A 15,980-nucleotide genomic window follows, 5' to 3' on the forward strand; every position below is an offset into this window, starting at 1 on the left:
TAGTTGACTCTGTCGGTCTTCCTGTGGCGTTCTTGTCCCCTCCAGGTCCTTCTATCCTTCCCCTGACTCTTCCACAAGACTCCCCAAGTTCCACCTAATGTTTGTCTGTGGGCCTCAGCATCTGCTCTTGGCCAGGCTACTCCAGCCGCCTCTGCTGGCTGCTGTGAGCACTGATCTGATGTTTTGCTGCTTCGATCTGCTGTGCGCTAATTGTCCTTTTACTTTCCCTTGTTACGTGCTCGACAAATGTACTCATTTGAAACTGAAGAGTGGGGCTATCACGGATCCTCGGCACCATATGGCACACCTTCTTTCCAAGGTCCTGGGGAACCTCAGGTCAACCATAGCTGAACTGCAAGCAGGTCCCTAGCAGCCCGAAGCATTCAAGGACCTGGGGAAGGCGCCACTGTGATTCTGAGGGGCTGACTCACAAGGGCATGCCCAGGTGTGTTCAGAAACACAGTGTGTGTTTGGCGGGGGAGGGGTTCAGTCTAGAACAATTTTTGATTTTGAACTCATTGGCCTTAGTCAAGGTAAATGCAGCTCTCGCCTCCGCTTGATTTTGGAGACTTCACAGAAGCAATGTGAAGGCACCCTGTCTTCTCCCTTTCCTCTCTCACTTCATGCGCTGGAGAATTCTAGCTGGTCACAAAAGACAGAGTGTGGAACAGTAGAATGCAGGCGGTGTCTCCCAGTATGGATACCCTCAGCTGTAAACCCCGATCGGAGGACCAAACACTACAGGCAGGAAGAACACAGCTCCGCTCCAGGCTTGCCCCCCACCTGCAGCCAACCTAGACTGCATCGTGGAAGGGCCTCACAGAAGGTGTTTTCTCTCCCAGTACACCCCAGTATGGAGCTGACCGTGAAGGAACAATTAAGCCAGGCCAGTCTAGAAAAGCTCCAGGATCTTCACTCAAACCCTTAAGCCCCTCTTCTCTCCCCACCACATTACTCCTTGGTTTTAATTCCTGGCTCTGACAGAGGGAGGGGGTAGGACTCAAATAAACTATACTTATGAAATTCAGAATGGACAACGAGCAGGCCATCTATCACTAAGGCAGGCAGGGATAAAAGGTAGCGGTTTCAGTGGAGCTCTTGGCGATAACGGAAAGTCACGCTCCCGAACTACCTCCCCTAGGAGAATCTCAACATTCAGTATGAGTAGGACACATGATTGTTTGCAAGGCACTGAAGCCCATGTTTCCTAATAGGATACTAATGGGAAAATGGTGAACTATCGGCGTGCTTGCGGTTGTGAGGCCCTGGGTTTTATTTTCAGCATCCTCACAGGGCTGTGGCGCTCAGAGCCTGCAATCCCAGCACACTGGAGGTGGCAACCGAAGGATTGTGGTCACCCTAGGCTTCACTGTGGGTTGAAGGCCAGTCTGGGCAACATACAACTCTGCCTCAGAAAAAGGGTGGCGAAGAAAACCATCCCAGTCCGGTGAGGCGGTGAACTCCCGTAATCCAGCACCGGAAAGGTGGAGGTAAAAAGGTTCAAGGTCATCTCTGCCTACTTCCTGAGTTCCTGAACAGTCTGGTTTACAGGAGACTGCCTCAAAAAAACTACAATAATTTAAAAAAAAAAAGTTTTCTTGTCAAAATTTTCTACCATGATCGTACAGTTCATTCGAATGTTGTTCAAGTTACAGTAAAAAAAAAGTCAACTTCACTTAAAAAAAAAAAATGACACCGCCTCGGAGAGGCTCTGCGAGCTGCCCTAGGCCTTGGGAAGAATCAGAAAACAAAAACAAAAACAAAAACAAAAACAAAAACAAAAACTAAGCTTTCCCACAGCGGGAACCAAAAGCAGGACCCATGCTCCTCGGTAATAGGCTGCTGAGGAAGGCGCATGGCCTGGGAGGCGGGGCTGCGTCACTTCCGGAAGGCAAGGTCTCAGTCGGCGGGCGGTCCGGGAGCGGTGGTCTCCATGGCAACCAGCAGGCCCTGGGCCAGTTGCCTAGTTCCCCACTGCACTCTCGCCCGCCGCGCCCGCACAAAGACCGCGCGGTGACCGCTCGGGACAGTGCTGCGACCCGGCAACCCCCGCGGGAACCGCCGCCGCCGACTCCCGGGAAGCAGTTCCGGCGGCCGCCGTGACGTGCAGGCCGGGCGCGGCTCCGACCCGCGGGCCATCTTGGCAGCGGAGGGAGCGGCGGAGCGACAGGTACACACGGCGCCCGCCTGGGGCCAGCCCAGGTGCGGCCGCCTTTGTTCTCCCGCAGGTGGTCGCGTGGCACCCGTGGACAGTGCCTGCACCCGCGGGCCGAACGCCGGCAGGTGCATCCCGCAAAGTTCCGGCAGCGCAGGTCCGCGCAACCCGCAGGGCCCCGGCCAGTCCCAGCCTGCGCATCCTGGGAGGCTTTCCTGGGAAGGTTCAGCCTGCACGCCCCGCAAGGCCTGGGTAGGTCCTGCTCGCTCATGCTGCAAGGCCTGGGTAGGTTCAGCCTATGCACCTTCAAGGGCTGAGCAGGTCCAGCTCGAGCATCCTTAAAGGCCTGGGCAGGTCCAGCCAGCACCCCACACCTTGACCCTGAGAAGCCTGCAGAAAGGAACAGTGGCTGGGACAGGACCAGCGTCCTCAGGCTTTCCCTCCGAGAGTCTGCCTGGGCGCACCTGCTTCAGCACCCAAGGCCTTTCGTTCTGGTTCTCCAGCTCCCTGTGGCTTGACCTTGGCCAGCATGGTCCAACCTCAGACCTCCAAAACCGAAAGCCCAGCCTCTGACCCAGGTGCTGGTGCGCAGATGGATGACGTGGTTGATACCCTGACTTCCCTGCGCCTCACCAACTCAGCGCTGAGGCGCGAGGCCTCTACGCTGAGGGCCGAGAAGGCCAACCTTACCAACATGCTGGAGAGCGTGATGGCCGAACTTACTCTGCTTCGCACCCGGGCGCGCATCCCTGGCTCTCTGCAGATCACACCACCTGTCTCTGCCATTACCTCTGATGGAACCCGCCCCATGACCACGCCACCCACCTTGCTGCCTGAACCCTTCTCGGGAGACCCCGGCCAGTTGGCAGGGTTCCTGATGCAGATGGACAGGTTCATGATCTTTCAAGCCTCCCGCTTCCCGGGCGAAGCTGAGAGAGTGGCCTTCCTAGTGTCCCGGCTGACTGGGGAGGCGGAGAAGTGGGCCATTCCCCACATGCAACCAGACAGCCCTTTGCGAAACAACTACCAGGGCTTTCTGGCTGAGCTGCGCAGGACCTACAAGTCCCCGCTGAGGCACTCACGGCGCGCGCAAATCCGGAAGACTTCTGCCTCCAATAGGGCCGTGCGGGAGCGGCAGATGGTGTGCCGCCAACTGGCCACAGCTGGCCCAGGACCCTGCCCAGTGCATCCAGACTCCAGCGGGACCAGTTCCGCACCGGTCTTGCCCACTCGCAGCCGGAACCTTTAGGGACCCGCCACCAACCTGGTAGTCTGTGGCCACCCTGGTAGCTAGACTTTCTTGTCAAGGAGAGTTGTCCATGCAGTACCATTGCCCTCTTTGAGACACCTTTCATGCCTCTCCTGGTCTACTGGGAGGCTATCCTGCCATCTGCATTGGCCACCCACCCTGCTGTGCCGTTTTCTTTGCTAGCTTTACCGCAACTGAGTGCATGCTCCCCCCTCTGTTGCTGGCAACCCCAGCTTCTCCAGTAATCACAACACGGCCCCTTGGACATGTATGTGCCTAGGGACCATTTAGGCTCACCACCTCTGTCCGCTCAGCTCATGGATGCTCAGTTTCTGGTGCACTCCCTACAAGCCCCTTGGCAGTTCCCTTCCTGATCATGCCAGTCTTGCTGATGAGTTCTGGATAGAAAGAAGCCAGCTTGGCCTGGCAGGTGGCTGGTATCTACCTGAACCATCCTGCCCACATCTGGACATCTGGCCACATTTGCAAGGTGGCCAGGTAGCCAAGCCTTCATTCCAGGGATACTTTCGTCTGCGGGGGAGTCTGTGTTCCAGCATACTCTGCTGCTGTTGCTGGGAAGGTCTGTTCTTTCGCAGACACCCCTCCTGCCTCTCCTGTCCATAGAGACTCCTTCACACCTGCCTGTGACTGCCAGTGTCCGACATTATCAGGGAAATCTAGCATTTGTCTGCCAAGTTAATCATGGACTTGGGACCCTGGACAGTTCCATCAGGCACATTCCTAACGTTCATGCTTCAGCTATAGCAGACTGAGGGGGGCCCTTGGGATTCCATTTGCTACCTAGATTTCCAGTGAGAGGCTCAAAGCTGTCTGTGCATTTCTGCCCAGAGGGCCCCATGGTGGGCCTTGTCTAGCTACAGACTTCCCTGTCCACCCAGGTGCCATGTGGCTCTCACCTCAGCCTTTCAACCACTCATACCATCTCTAGGGGGCCAAGGAGCCCATGCAACGTACCCTCTCTGTGCCTGGGCCTAATGTCTAGCCTTTGTCCAAGAAGAAGAGACTGGGGGCCAGTTCCTCTGGGAGGCCTCAAGCACCTTCAATAAGAGGGGGAGGGTTGGCCTTTTGCTGCCCCAGTCTGAAGAACTGGTGAAGAGTGACCGACTGCTTTGGTTCTCACGTGGACACATGTTCCAATTCTGAGGAGCAAAGTTTTGGCCTCCTCACAGAAGGATGACCTCAAGACCGTACTCAGACTCAGCCTAGTCTCTGGACAGTGACATATCTGTCACATTTCACTGCCAAATGAACCGTGTTTACATGCCCGCCTGGCCCCTTGGGGGAGGCAGGTGCCTCTCCTGGGTTTTCCTGCCTTCCTCTGCACGGCCCTGGCTTGACCACAAACAAAACAAAACACCTCAGGACCCACCCAAAGAGCCCAGAGGTTGGGGCCTGGAACCTGGCCCCTTCCAGAGACTTCCTCTGTCATTGGAAGAAGTGACTGATTCCAAAGCAGCTGCCCTTAAAAGGCCAGGAGTCTTCAATGCTCGCTGGGCTCCCAGCCCACAGCTACCTGCTCTTTGTTAGCTCTCAGCCCGCAGCCTTGCTGAACAGCTTAGGCCAAGGCACCCTGCTGGCACTATGGTGCTATATGTAGGTGGAAGACTCCCCGGGGTCCCACTGAGAGTGCCCACCTGTCTCCAGCAGCTGAGCATCAGGGATCTTCCAGTAGAGGGGTCCCCAGAAAAGGGGCTGGGGGTGGGGGTGTCTTTGGAGGCAAGAGGCAACTGGTGGGTTTTCTTGTGGCCTTCCCAGTCGGGGTTAGAGAGCCACCGGGGAGGCATGCCACCTGCCCTGGCTCCTTGGACCACTGGGTGCTGGTATTTTCGTTAGGTTCTGCTTCAGAGCCCTAGGCTGACCCTGCAGTCAGCCATGCATCTGGCCTGACCCACGTGGGTCATCCTGCTGCAGCGTGTCCACACTGCCTCCGAGGTGGCGCTGGCTTGGTGATTGTTTTGTTCCTCGGTGCTTATGCTTATGGGAACGGGTTGGTGCTGCCCCGCATTTAGGATAGTCTCAATAGCTCTCTGTGGCTTGGAGCCTGGAGCACATAAGAGAGGGTTTATAGGTTTGCCCTCTGCCTTAGACCTGGAGGAACCGCTTTGGCTCTGTTTCTGAGGAGCCCATCGTGGATCTAGCGGGGGCTCATGGTTAGTTCTCAGCCAAAATGATGAGATGCAAGGCCCGTGCAGCTCCGAGGGAGGCTATGATAACTGGGCCTCGAGCTGAGGAAGAATGGAGGGTAGGCTTTGTACATATCTTAAGGTTGTAGTTTCTTGAGCTCAGAAGAGAGCAAGGAGAGGGGAGTGGAGGAGTTGGTGTATGAGGAGTGGTGTTTCTCTTGGCATTGACTGTTTCAGCAGTGCTGTACCTGTGTTCCAGACTCTGTGGCACCCATCTGGTAAGCAGGCTTCACTATATTCGCTTCTAATTGACAGTGGGACCTGGCATGGGGTGGGGGTGACCTTGGGCTTATCTTCCTGTCCAAAAGCATTTAGTGACTCTGAGGAAACAGCTGAGACTCATCTCGGCAGGGTGACTATGTGACAAGGTGTGACTGCTGCGTGGTAGCACATTTGGGTTGGCCTAAGGTGCCTGTTGTTGCAGAGGATGGAACTGGATGAGCATGCAGGCATCAGCCTGCAGGGGAGTGAATGGAGGTGGGGAAGCTGCCATGGGCTGGGGGTGACTTGGGGAGCAAGCTCAGGTAAGTATACAACTCAGCTGGAGCACACTGGGGAGAGGGTGTTAGTTGGCAGAGGCTCTGCTCTCTAGCCTGAGTGATGAGAACATCCTGTTGCCCTTTGCTTGGGAGGTGTCCGTCAGGAGCTTTGCTAGGGTGTCAGGACCTGAGGCTCAGGTTAGGAAGTGAGCTGGAGGTTGGGACAGAAGGCTGGCTTCCCAGTGTCCTCACCTTTGACATCTCTTTAGAACCTCCCATTGGACTTGGTGACAGCTGGTCCAGCACAGAGGGTAGAGCTAAAGAGAGGAGTCCCCACTCAGTGCCATCAGCAGCTAGACCCGGGCTTCCCATTCCCCACAGCCATATAACAGGAAGTTTAGGGGACCAGAAGAGGAAAAAAATGGTACCATTCATTGTTTTGATGTTTCCTTTCTCCCTGGCTGCATCTTCCTTTGCCTCTTATACAGTCATGGTGCTGCCTGTGGATCCTCACAAGGTGCTTATGACACAGCTGTTTCCATGTGCCACCAACCCTGTGCTGAATGGCTTTCAGCTCTCCCCTCAGGCAGAGGGACAATGCTGTGCACCATCAGAAATTGTCAGGTTTCCCTCCTAGGGCCAAGTTACTTCCTTGGGCTAGAATCTCAAAGGTGGGATTAGTGGATTAAAGAATACGGGGCCCTGTGAGACTTTTATCACCTGCTGACAAAACAGTTTCCAGAAATTTCCATGTCTGTCACACTGCCACCAGCAAGGGTAACTGTCTCCTCCCAAGGCTGAGCATGTTCTGACTTGCTGAGGACAGCAGCAGCACGTTTTAGTTGCATCTTTCAATTCTAGCTTGTTGAGCATCTTCTTACACCAAGTGATTGCATTTCCTCTTTTGCAGACTGCCGCTGTCCTCTGCTCCACTGATGGGCCTGACCAGTTTGTAAGAGCTCCGTATGTAATTAAAGATACAAACCCGGTGTGTGTCGTATCTGCTATGAGTGTTTCTGAGCTTCTGCTTTGGGTGTGACTGAAGCTGAGGCACACGCGCAAGCGGTGCCAGGCTCTGCCAGGCTGCTGCACTGAGCAGGAGAGATGGCTGGGACACAGCAGCATCTTGGGGGATACTATGAAATCATTTACACAAATGGGCATACTGGTGGGCCTTGGGGCCCAGGTGTGGTAGAAAGATCCCTGTCACAGTGTTTATGCCTCAAGAGAGGTGGTTCTGCCAGCTGTGCCCCTGGGACCTAGCCCAGAGGGTGACCTATACAGGACAGGTTCAGTCTTAGAGCAGGCAGACAAGATGGGTACCCACGCCACGTAGCTCATCCCATGGCAGCCATGTGCTCAGGTAGCCTGACTGGTCCTAGGATCCCTTGGCACTCATAGGCTTTGTCAACACATGCCATGTCACAGTTTTCAAATGTCGTTTAAGCCATGAAAGGAAACCGAGGATTTGTAAACCCAAGTACTATATTTTAATGAAAACTTAACTTTTCTAACAAAATAATGACCTGTCTCCTCTTGGTGGGTTTCTATGAGGCAATGGGAAGCTCAGACTGCCCCCTGACCTTAGCCTTTGAGACACTGTGGTGAACCTCTGAGAAAATCCATTGCATGCTGAGGAGATGGGAGGGAAGTCACACAGCGTCATGCAAACAATGGCCTTGCAGAACAGGAACCACTGGGTTAGGAAGAGCTAAGGACAGGCAGTCCTGACCACTCTGGAACCTCTGGGATGGCTCTCACCGAACCTCAGGTCGCATTTCCCTCTTAATAAACAGCCCCTTCTGGGATTAATTTGGTATGCCGTGTGGGATGTGTCTCTACACCAACACCATACAGCAAATTTTCCGTGGAGTGTGCCTTCCTCCACCTGGAGCCTGGTCTGCCCCATGGCCTGCCCTGTTCTCGCTTATATCATTTTTGTGAGATCTGGCTTCCACTTTACGCGTGCTTGTCTGTTGTCACTAAAACAACTTTCCAAAGTTGCTCTTAAACACCCTGTGGCAGAGGCAGCCTGGGGTAGGACACCGTTGCTCTGAAGGTTGCTGGTCTTGCTGGGCAACTGCAGGACCCTGTCATCGAAGGCTGGTCCCTTAGGGCTCTAGCCAGCAGCAGACCCAGCCATTGTTGTATTGCCACCGTGTGTCTGTGACTCTGGCCTGTAAGAGTCCGTAGCAACTGGCTGGCTTCCGATTTGATTGTTATCCTCTGCTACATACAGGTTCAGGGTGCTTAGTGGCTTCCTACCTGTCCCCAGGCGGCAGGCCCCAGGAGATCTGGGCCTGTCACCCCCTTTTACCTGGCAGTAGAAGTATGGAGGTCTGGGTCCCAACCCGTTCCTCTATCTGGCTCTGGTGAAAGCTGGCAACCAGGGCTATGGGGAACAAAACCCCACACTTGGCCAACACCCCAGTGACCATGTGACTCTGGTTTAGGCTCCTCCATGTGGCCTTGTGGGTTTTCTGGTGGCTTGATTCCCCCATTGTCTATGGTATCCCCAAGGCAGGGGAAATGGTGTCAACCTACCCATCCACACTTGCCCACCACCCGGGCCTGACACTGGCCAGTCCTGGGACCCACCTCTCAGGCCTGGACAGCCTGTCTTGTTCTCATTCCAAGGACACTGACACAGATTTAAAGTTACTGTTAGGACCCCCCCCCCCCCCCCCCCCCCCCTGATTAGGGTTTTTCTGGCTGCCCCTCCCCTCCCCTCTCATCTGTCAGATATCTTATGTTGCCACAGCACTTGGGGCTCACCAAATGCATTCCAAGGGCAGAGATTCTGCCAACAGTGTCCCCCGGCGCCTGGCCTGCTCAAGGCAGCTGTGACCATACTTCGGATATGGCAGCTGTCCTGGTCACATAGCCCATGCCAGAGCAGCTGTCTGCCTATCACTCCGGGGAAGCCCGAATACCCCACGCTCACTGACCTACTTTACAAGTGTGTGTGGGGGGGGGGTCATCTGCCCATACTTATCTTGACCCACTTAATAGTGAGAAGAAGGAGCCTTGGTGAAGACAGGACATTGTCTTTGAGACACATTTCATTCCCTAATTGGCTACAGGGAGTAAACATTCACTTTCCTTTGCAAATGTAACTTGTTTGCAATTTCTTTTCTCACAAGCCAGGCTGTAACAACAATCCTAGTAGCTAGCTTTCTTGGGAACACTTCCCCTTGTCAATAGGACCTTGTTCTCAGGCTCAACTTAGTAAGGGCCTGCTTATAAGGGCCATTGCCAGTGCACAGGAAAGGTCAGCCTTGCTGTCCCTCTGAGCACATGGGAAGCACAGTTTCTCAGTTCATCCACAGACTGAGATTCCATGGACAGCAGGAGCCTCTCTTTCCCAGTAGGTTCCTTTGCCATCTCTAGTAGATTGAAAACAGGTCCCTCCAACTCAAATGCTGAAATCCGTACCCTGTTGCCACATTGTTGAGAAGCTAATGCTTGTTGTTCAGACCGTAGTCAATGATATACTGTGGTGGTTTGAGAGAGGAAAGCCATTGTAAGCTCACATATTTGAACACTTGGATTCCAGTGAGCTGAACAGTTTGCGAGGTTATGGAACCTTTAGGAGGTGCAGCCTTGCCGGAGGAAGTACATCAGTGAGGTTGGGCTTTGAGGGAGTATAGCCCCACCCCTTCCGGGCTGCTCTCTCGGCTTCCCAGTTGTGGATGGAAATGTGATCTCTCAGCTCCCTGTTCCAGCTGCCTGCTGTCTTCCTCTCCACAATGCCCTCTCCCTCTGGAACTCCAAGCCAAAGTAAAACCTTTCTGGAAGTTGCATTCGGTCAGGGCATCTTATCACAGCAAGCAAACGAGTGACTAATTCAGAGACCTCATCAAACAAACCGGAGCTAGACACCACCACACTGAAATCTCAATACGTTTGCAATCCCTAAATCTGTTTCTAGCTTTTTCATAGACTCACATATCTTGAGATAGGGGTGTTTTCTATGATGGCTGTGCTGGATAGTTTTATGTCAGCTTGACACAAGCTAAAGTCATCTGAGAGGAGGAAAAGACAATTAAGAAAATACCTCCATAAGGTCAGGTTATAGGCAAGCCTGTAGGGCATTTTCTTAATTAGTGACTGATCAGGGAGGGCCCAGCCCATTGTAGGTGGTGCCATCCCTGGGCTGGTGGTCCTGGGTTGTATAAGAAAGCAAAATGAACAAGCCAGTAAGCAGCACCCCTCCATGGCCTCTGCATCAGCTCCTGCCTCCAGGTTCCTGCCCTGTCTGAGTTCTCGTCCTGACTCTTTCTATGATGAATAGCGATATGGAAGTGTAAGCCAAATAAACCCTTTCCAAGTTGTTTTCAGTCGTGGTGTTTCTTCACAGCAATATTGACTCTAGCTGAGAAATGGCAACAGTTTGTAGTGGGCTTTTCTTCACCTACTGCTTTGGCAGCAGCCTGGGGTATCCCCTCATGAGCTGGCCAGTGCAGATGTCTCTCCAGGCTGCCTGTCACTGCTAGTGCATAATGAATGTGTCCAAGGTGCCTCTGAGGAGGGCCTGGGATGCTTGGCCCCTTGCTGGTTTCTAGCTGACCTCCTACTTTCCGTTTTTCGGAATGTCTGCTACCCTGAGGAAGGTACTTGAAACCAGGGACCACGATACTGCAGGAAATTCCAAAGCAGGACACCTGAGAAAGCAGGTGTCAAAAACCTGGGGTGGGACAGTGTCAGGGACCAGTAGGCCTGGGAGGCTCAAGTTGCCCTTGGATGTCCTGAGCTATGGAAACATCAGGAGAAGCCATGGTTCTCTCCCCGACAGGAATCCTTGCTGGTGGCCCCCTTCCTCTGAGCTGATCCCCACTGCTGGGTGAATATGGCCTTGTAAGGCAGAGCACAAGGCAGCATCTGGAGAGGGACACCCTCGCCTGCCAGCCCCAGAGCCACAGAAACCCAGCCACATTCTGGGTTGAATTTAAGTGGATCATTAAACACTAAGAGACAAGTCTAAAAATAGGAGTAACACAGAACCTTAGAGTTGGGAGGGGACAGAAGCCATGGGCCCCATCTGGACTGAGTTTGTTTCTCTATACTCCCATTGACTTGAGCTTCAATAAACCAGTTACGAACAATTCACTTGGTAACCCAAGGAACTGTGGGTTACTGACTGGGAGTGGAGTTGTGAGTTACTGTGGCAGAGTGGTTCCGCAGCTGCTCTGCCAGCTACCCAGAGTGTTTGGAAGGAACTTCAGGGTCTGAGGGAGAGAAATGGTCCCAGCGACACACGTGTGCCAAGCGTCCACTGAATGTTGGCGCTGTTCTGAAAGCGGAGGGTGTGCAGGGCCTGACCAGGCCTGGAGCTCATAGATCACTCTGTGGAGCAGGTCTGGTCGCCAGTGTGTGAGGAGGTTGCAGAATGGAAGCAGTGGGGTTCAGACCTGCTCCGGAGGACCAGCGCAGAGGTCTGTGCAGCTGCTGGGGCTGTAGCTTTGAACTTGGGGTATAGCTCAAAAGCTGTCAAAGTAGTCAAGCCTTAAAACCACAAATAAACCACTTTTTTTTTTCTTCCAGCTTAGGGATGTGCTGTGTACACCATTTAAAATGTTTTGAGGATTTATTTAGGCTTTATTTTATGGGTGTTGGGTGTGTGCCTGTGTGTGTATATACACCACATGCATACAGTGTCTCCATAGGGGAGGAGAGGGCTTTGGAGACCTTGGAACTGGACTTGACAGGTGTTGGATCCCTTCAAACTGGAGTTGCAGATGGTTGTGAACCACTGTGTAGGTGCTGGGACTCGATCGTGGGTCCACCAAAAGACCTTTCAGTGCTCTTAACCACTGAGCCATGTCTCCAGCTGCCGAATATACCATTTTTATCTTCCTGGAAAAAAAAAATGGATTCTGTAGAATACACATCCTACTGTTGCTCAAAATGTTGCTCTGAAAAGATAATGAGCCTGCAACGTGTTATTGCACAAAGCTGCATGCTTTCCGTTGCTATTCCTCTCTGGTTGTTGATGTGTGGTTTGTATGCGTGTTTTCTTTAAAAGATTAAATTGGAATTTACACCTGTGAAGTTCTCAGAAGTGACACACAGTGTGAGTGTTGTGACAGATACGTGCTCCTGCAATGTGACCACAGCAACACAGAGCCTTTATACTGTTCAGAAAGCCCCAGGTACCTCCAGCCAGCCAACCTCCTTCTCTCCCTCCCGCTTGGTAACAAGCACCTTGATTGTTGCGCTGGGGTTTAGTGCTGAGGTCAGCGTTAACCCTTCTGTTTCCTAGGCAGGAGACCTTAGAGCATGGATGGCAGTGTCCAGCAATGCCCAGATCACTGCTTTGAAGGCTCCATCCCACAGACATCCTACACTGGTTCATGTGCAGGAACCAGTGAGCCCTCTTCCCAACATGATGGGATGTGAGTGGCCCAAGAAGCAGCTCTTTTGCAGGTCATCACAGCTCCTGTTAGTTCAAGAGTGCAATGGGCACTTCATGCCTGTAACACGGTGTTTCAGAACACCCCACCCCTTCCTCTGACTTCCGTGTTCTTTCCACTCTCTCGTCTGAAATGTTCCCTGAGCCTTGGACAGGGTGATGGAGACATCAGATTTAGAGCTGAGCAGTCACTCTCAGTGCTGTGACTGGCTGTGGCTGTCTGTGGCACCACCATTTTGTGTGTGCTTTGGTTTGTTCATGTACCCTCACTCTCCGTCCACCTTGCTGCCTCATGGCTTCCTTTGTGCTAAACAAAGATGAAGACAGAAGCCCCCTTGCCTCCAAGATCCCGCAGTGGCAGTTCTCAACCTGTGGGTCACAATCCCCACAGGGGTTGCATATCGGATATTCTGCATATCAAATGTTTACACTATAATACATAACGGTAGCAAAATGACAGTTATGAAGTAGCAGTGAAGTCATTTTAAGGTTGGGGGTCACCCCAGCGTGAAGAACTGTATGAAAGGGTTGCAGTATTAGCAAGGGTGAGAACCACTGCCTTGTAACAATGTATCTTGCTGACTGGAGTTCAACACCTGGTAGTGGTTCTTTCTAATTCTGGGTTTACAAGCTCACACACACACGGAGATGGACTGAAAGTAGCCCTGGCCCCTGTCCACATGAAGACCACCAGCATCCAGAAACTTCTCCAGGACCTCTCCCATCTCCCAAAGTCTTGCCAATATCCAGGACACAGCAATACTCTGATATTTTTGTAGTTTTGTTATTTTCTAAATATTTATGTTTTATTTACGTGTCTCTGTGTGTATACATGCACATGTGTGCAGGGGAGGCCAGAAGAGGTCACCGACTGTCCTCAGCTGAAGTTACAGTGTCCCTCTTCATGGCTATGCCGTGTGAACTGTGCTGCAAGCTTTTCGTTCATGTGCGAGTTCTTCGTGTGAACTGAGCTTCAGATCCTGGCTCAGGTTCTGTTGGGATTCTGGATCTGCAGCTGCATTCTTCAGTAGAGTCACTGGAGGCAAGTGGAGATTGAAGCTTAATTTATTAAAATTAAGTAAAACTAAAGGTTTAGCTCCCCGGGTTTAAGGGCCACACTTAAAACGCTCGCTAGGACATTTCTCAGAGAGCATCTCACAGCGCTGCTAATTTTAGATTCTTTGCAGCTCCAGTTAAGTTTTAGACCGGTTCCATCCATTTTCACAAAAAAGTCTTCTGGGACCATGGCAGGGAAGACACTGAACAGAACAGTCATTTAGAACTGATGCTTAAGTAAGTCCCGGTCCTCGGCTAAGCGAATGAGGCTTTTCTCATTTTGTTTAGGACTTTAATTTCTGCCAGTGAGGTTTCCTAGTTTTTAGTTAATAATTCCTCAAATCTTCTGTAAATGGCTTCCTAAGAATTTTGTTTCTTGATGTGATGGTATGTGCATTTTTTTTAAAAAAGTTTTTCTTGTTTGTTACTCTTGTAAAAAATGAAAGCTAATTTAAAGAATTTATTTAGTGTCCGAGGATACCCCAGGCTCTCTCCTTATGGGTCTCAGGGATCACACTCAGGTTTCCCTGTTTGGTGGCAAGTACCTTTACCTACTGAGCCATCCTGCCTGCCCACCAGAGCTGTCTGTACTCACTTAATTCTGTTACCTGTCCAAATTTACTTACTAGTTCTCACAGAATTCCTGGGTCCTTTGGGTTTTCTGTCTACGAAGCTGTACTGCCTGAATAAAGGGAGTGAGAGAGCTTTATACCCAGGTGTAATGTCACACCTGTGGTCCAGCATCCAGGAGGCTGAGGCAGGAGAAGCTGGAGTTAAAGGTCTTGTTCTAAAGAGGAAAACCTGTTTAGTGGGGGAGGAAGGAAGGAGAAGAGGAGGAGGAGAGGAGAGGAGAGGAGAGGAGAGGAGAGGAGAGGAGGGGAACAGACAGGAGGGGAAAAGAGGAGAGAAGTGTCTTTCATTTTGTCTTCTGCCTGGGCTCTGGGATGATGGTGGCACAGTCACGTGCGCCCCTTTCTAGCCACTCACCTGGTGTGGTATGTGCTCAGTATCTTTCCGTAGGGATGATCTCCAGCGTAGTGGTCCTGCGTCAGATTCAGGGATTTCCCATCTGTCAGACTTCCCTCCCTGTTGAAGGTCTTTAAGAATTATTTTTAGTTGCATTTTTCTGAGTCTGTCTGAATGATTCTATCTTTCTCTTTCATTCTGCTAACACAATGAGTTAAACCGAGTTTTGAGTGACAAGGGAGGGAGCCTGAACAGTTGGAGCGAGTCTGACACTGACATGGTGACTGAGCAACACCACCACCCCCTGCCCCCAGACCTCCACAACTGTTTCTCAGATGTGATCGGTTCATTAATGTTTGTGGTTCCTGTCTGCATGTTGCTACACCATCTTTTCTGTCTCTGTGCCAGGGTTTCGCCGGCCTCCAAAGGCATCTAGGGCAGATATCCTGTCTCAGTTTTCTGAGACAGCCTGGATGAGGTTAAATTGTTTCTTCTTTCCACAGGTTGTTGTGTGACACTATTCTGGGGTAAACAGTTTCTGGTCCTAGATAGTAAACCTATAGCAGACTAAAGCAAGGTAATCACCAAGGTCTAACTTGGTGAACTGCTGAGTTATTGGGGTTACTAATGGGATTGTGGGTGAGGGGTCACTTACAGGAGCAAGAACCACTTAAAGACAGATGCATCACCAAAGCCTAGCCAAGTACATGTGAGAGATCATGAAAGCTGGAACTCTGGAGCTCTCTGCACAACTCTCAGGCAGCTCAACAGGTCAGAGACTCTCCTCTACTCAGCTGCCCTTGCTGCTTACATGACTTTGGGGAGGGAGGGAGGGAGGGACCTAGTGTATCTGGTCAGCTTCAGGGACTCCCTGAGACTTGTGAGTTGTTGACTTCCTGAGTCTTAAGGAGCTTTCCTGTAGGTTGGAATACAGCAACTCAGAGAAAATGGCTAGACAATGTTGGCTTGTTTCTTATTTCTGGTGAGCATCAAGTGGACTATGGAAAGAATTCATGAGTGGTGGTGCCCATCCTCAGGGAACACACCTAGGCTTTGAGAATGGCTACCAGGTGAACCCTGTCTTTATGACAGTCTCTACCATTGTAAGCTGAAGGTGGTCCAGCCCCAGTGAGTCACTTGCCCCTCTTTCAAGGGAAGTGACCTCATTGCTTGGGACTCACTTTTTGAATCCTTCGGAGTTCTGTGGCTTAAGAAAATGGTGATGCATTATGGCCTCGTTGCTAGGTGAGGAGTGACAGTCTTGAGTGGCTTTCTACATCTTAAGCTTTCTCTGGCATTTTAAAAACAAGAAACTCAAGGAAAATAACTCATTCTATTCTTGATTCATACTGCTGTCACTTTTAAATATTTGCAAGTTGTCCCTCATCACTGTGGCTTTTCAAATATATCCTTGCTATTTATACCCACATATTATTTTTGTGAGCTTAACTTTTAATGA

General features: G+C 51.6%; 1 protein-coding gene across 1 annotated transcript; it reads left to right on the forward strand.

Annotated features, from left to right (window-relative positions):
• The first annotated feature begins 1,891 nt into the window (after positions 1-1,891).
• Rtl6 (retrotransposon Gag like 6) lies at positions 1,892-7,092 on the forward strand. The gene is made up of 2 exons (XM_055627160.1): positions 1,892-5,826; positions 6,998-7,092. The coding sequence occupies exon 1, from the start codon at positions 2,685-2,687 to the stop codon at positions 3,402-3,404; it is 720 nt and encodes a 239-aa protein (XP_055483135.1). The 5' UTR covers positions 1,892-2,684; the 3' UTR covers positions 3,405-5,826; positions 6,998-7,092.
• The last annotated feature ends 8,888 nt before the right edge of the window (positions 7,093-15,980 follow it).

Source organism: Psammomys obesus, unplaced genomic scaffold (assembly GCF_907164565.1).
Source record: "Psammomys obesus unplaced genomic scaffold, mPsaObe1.curated_primary_1811, whole genome shotgun sequence".
Classification (NCBI taxonomy): Eukaryota; Metazoa; Chordata; class Mammalia; order Rodentia; family Muridae; genus Psammomys; species Psammomys obesus.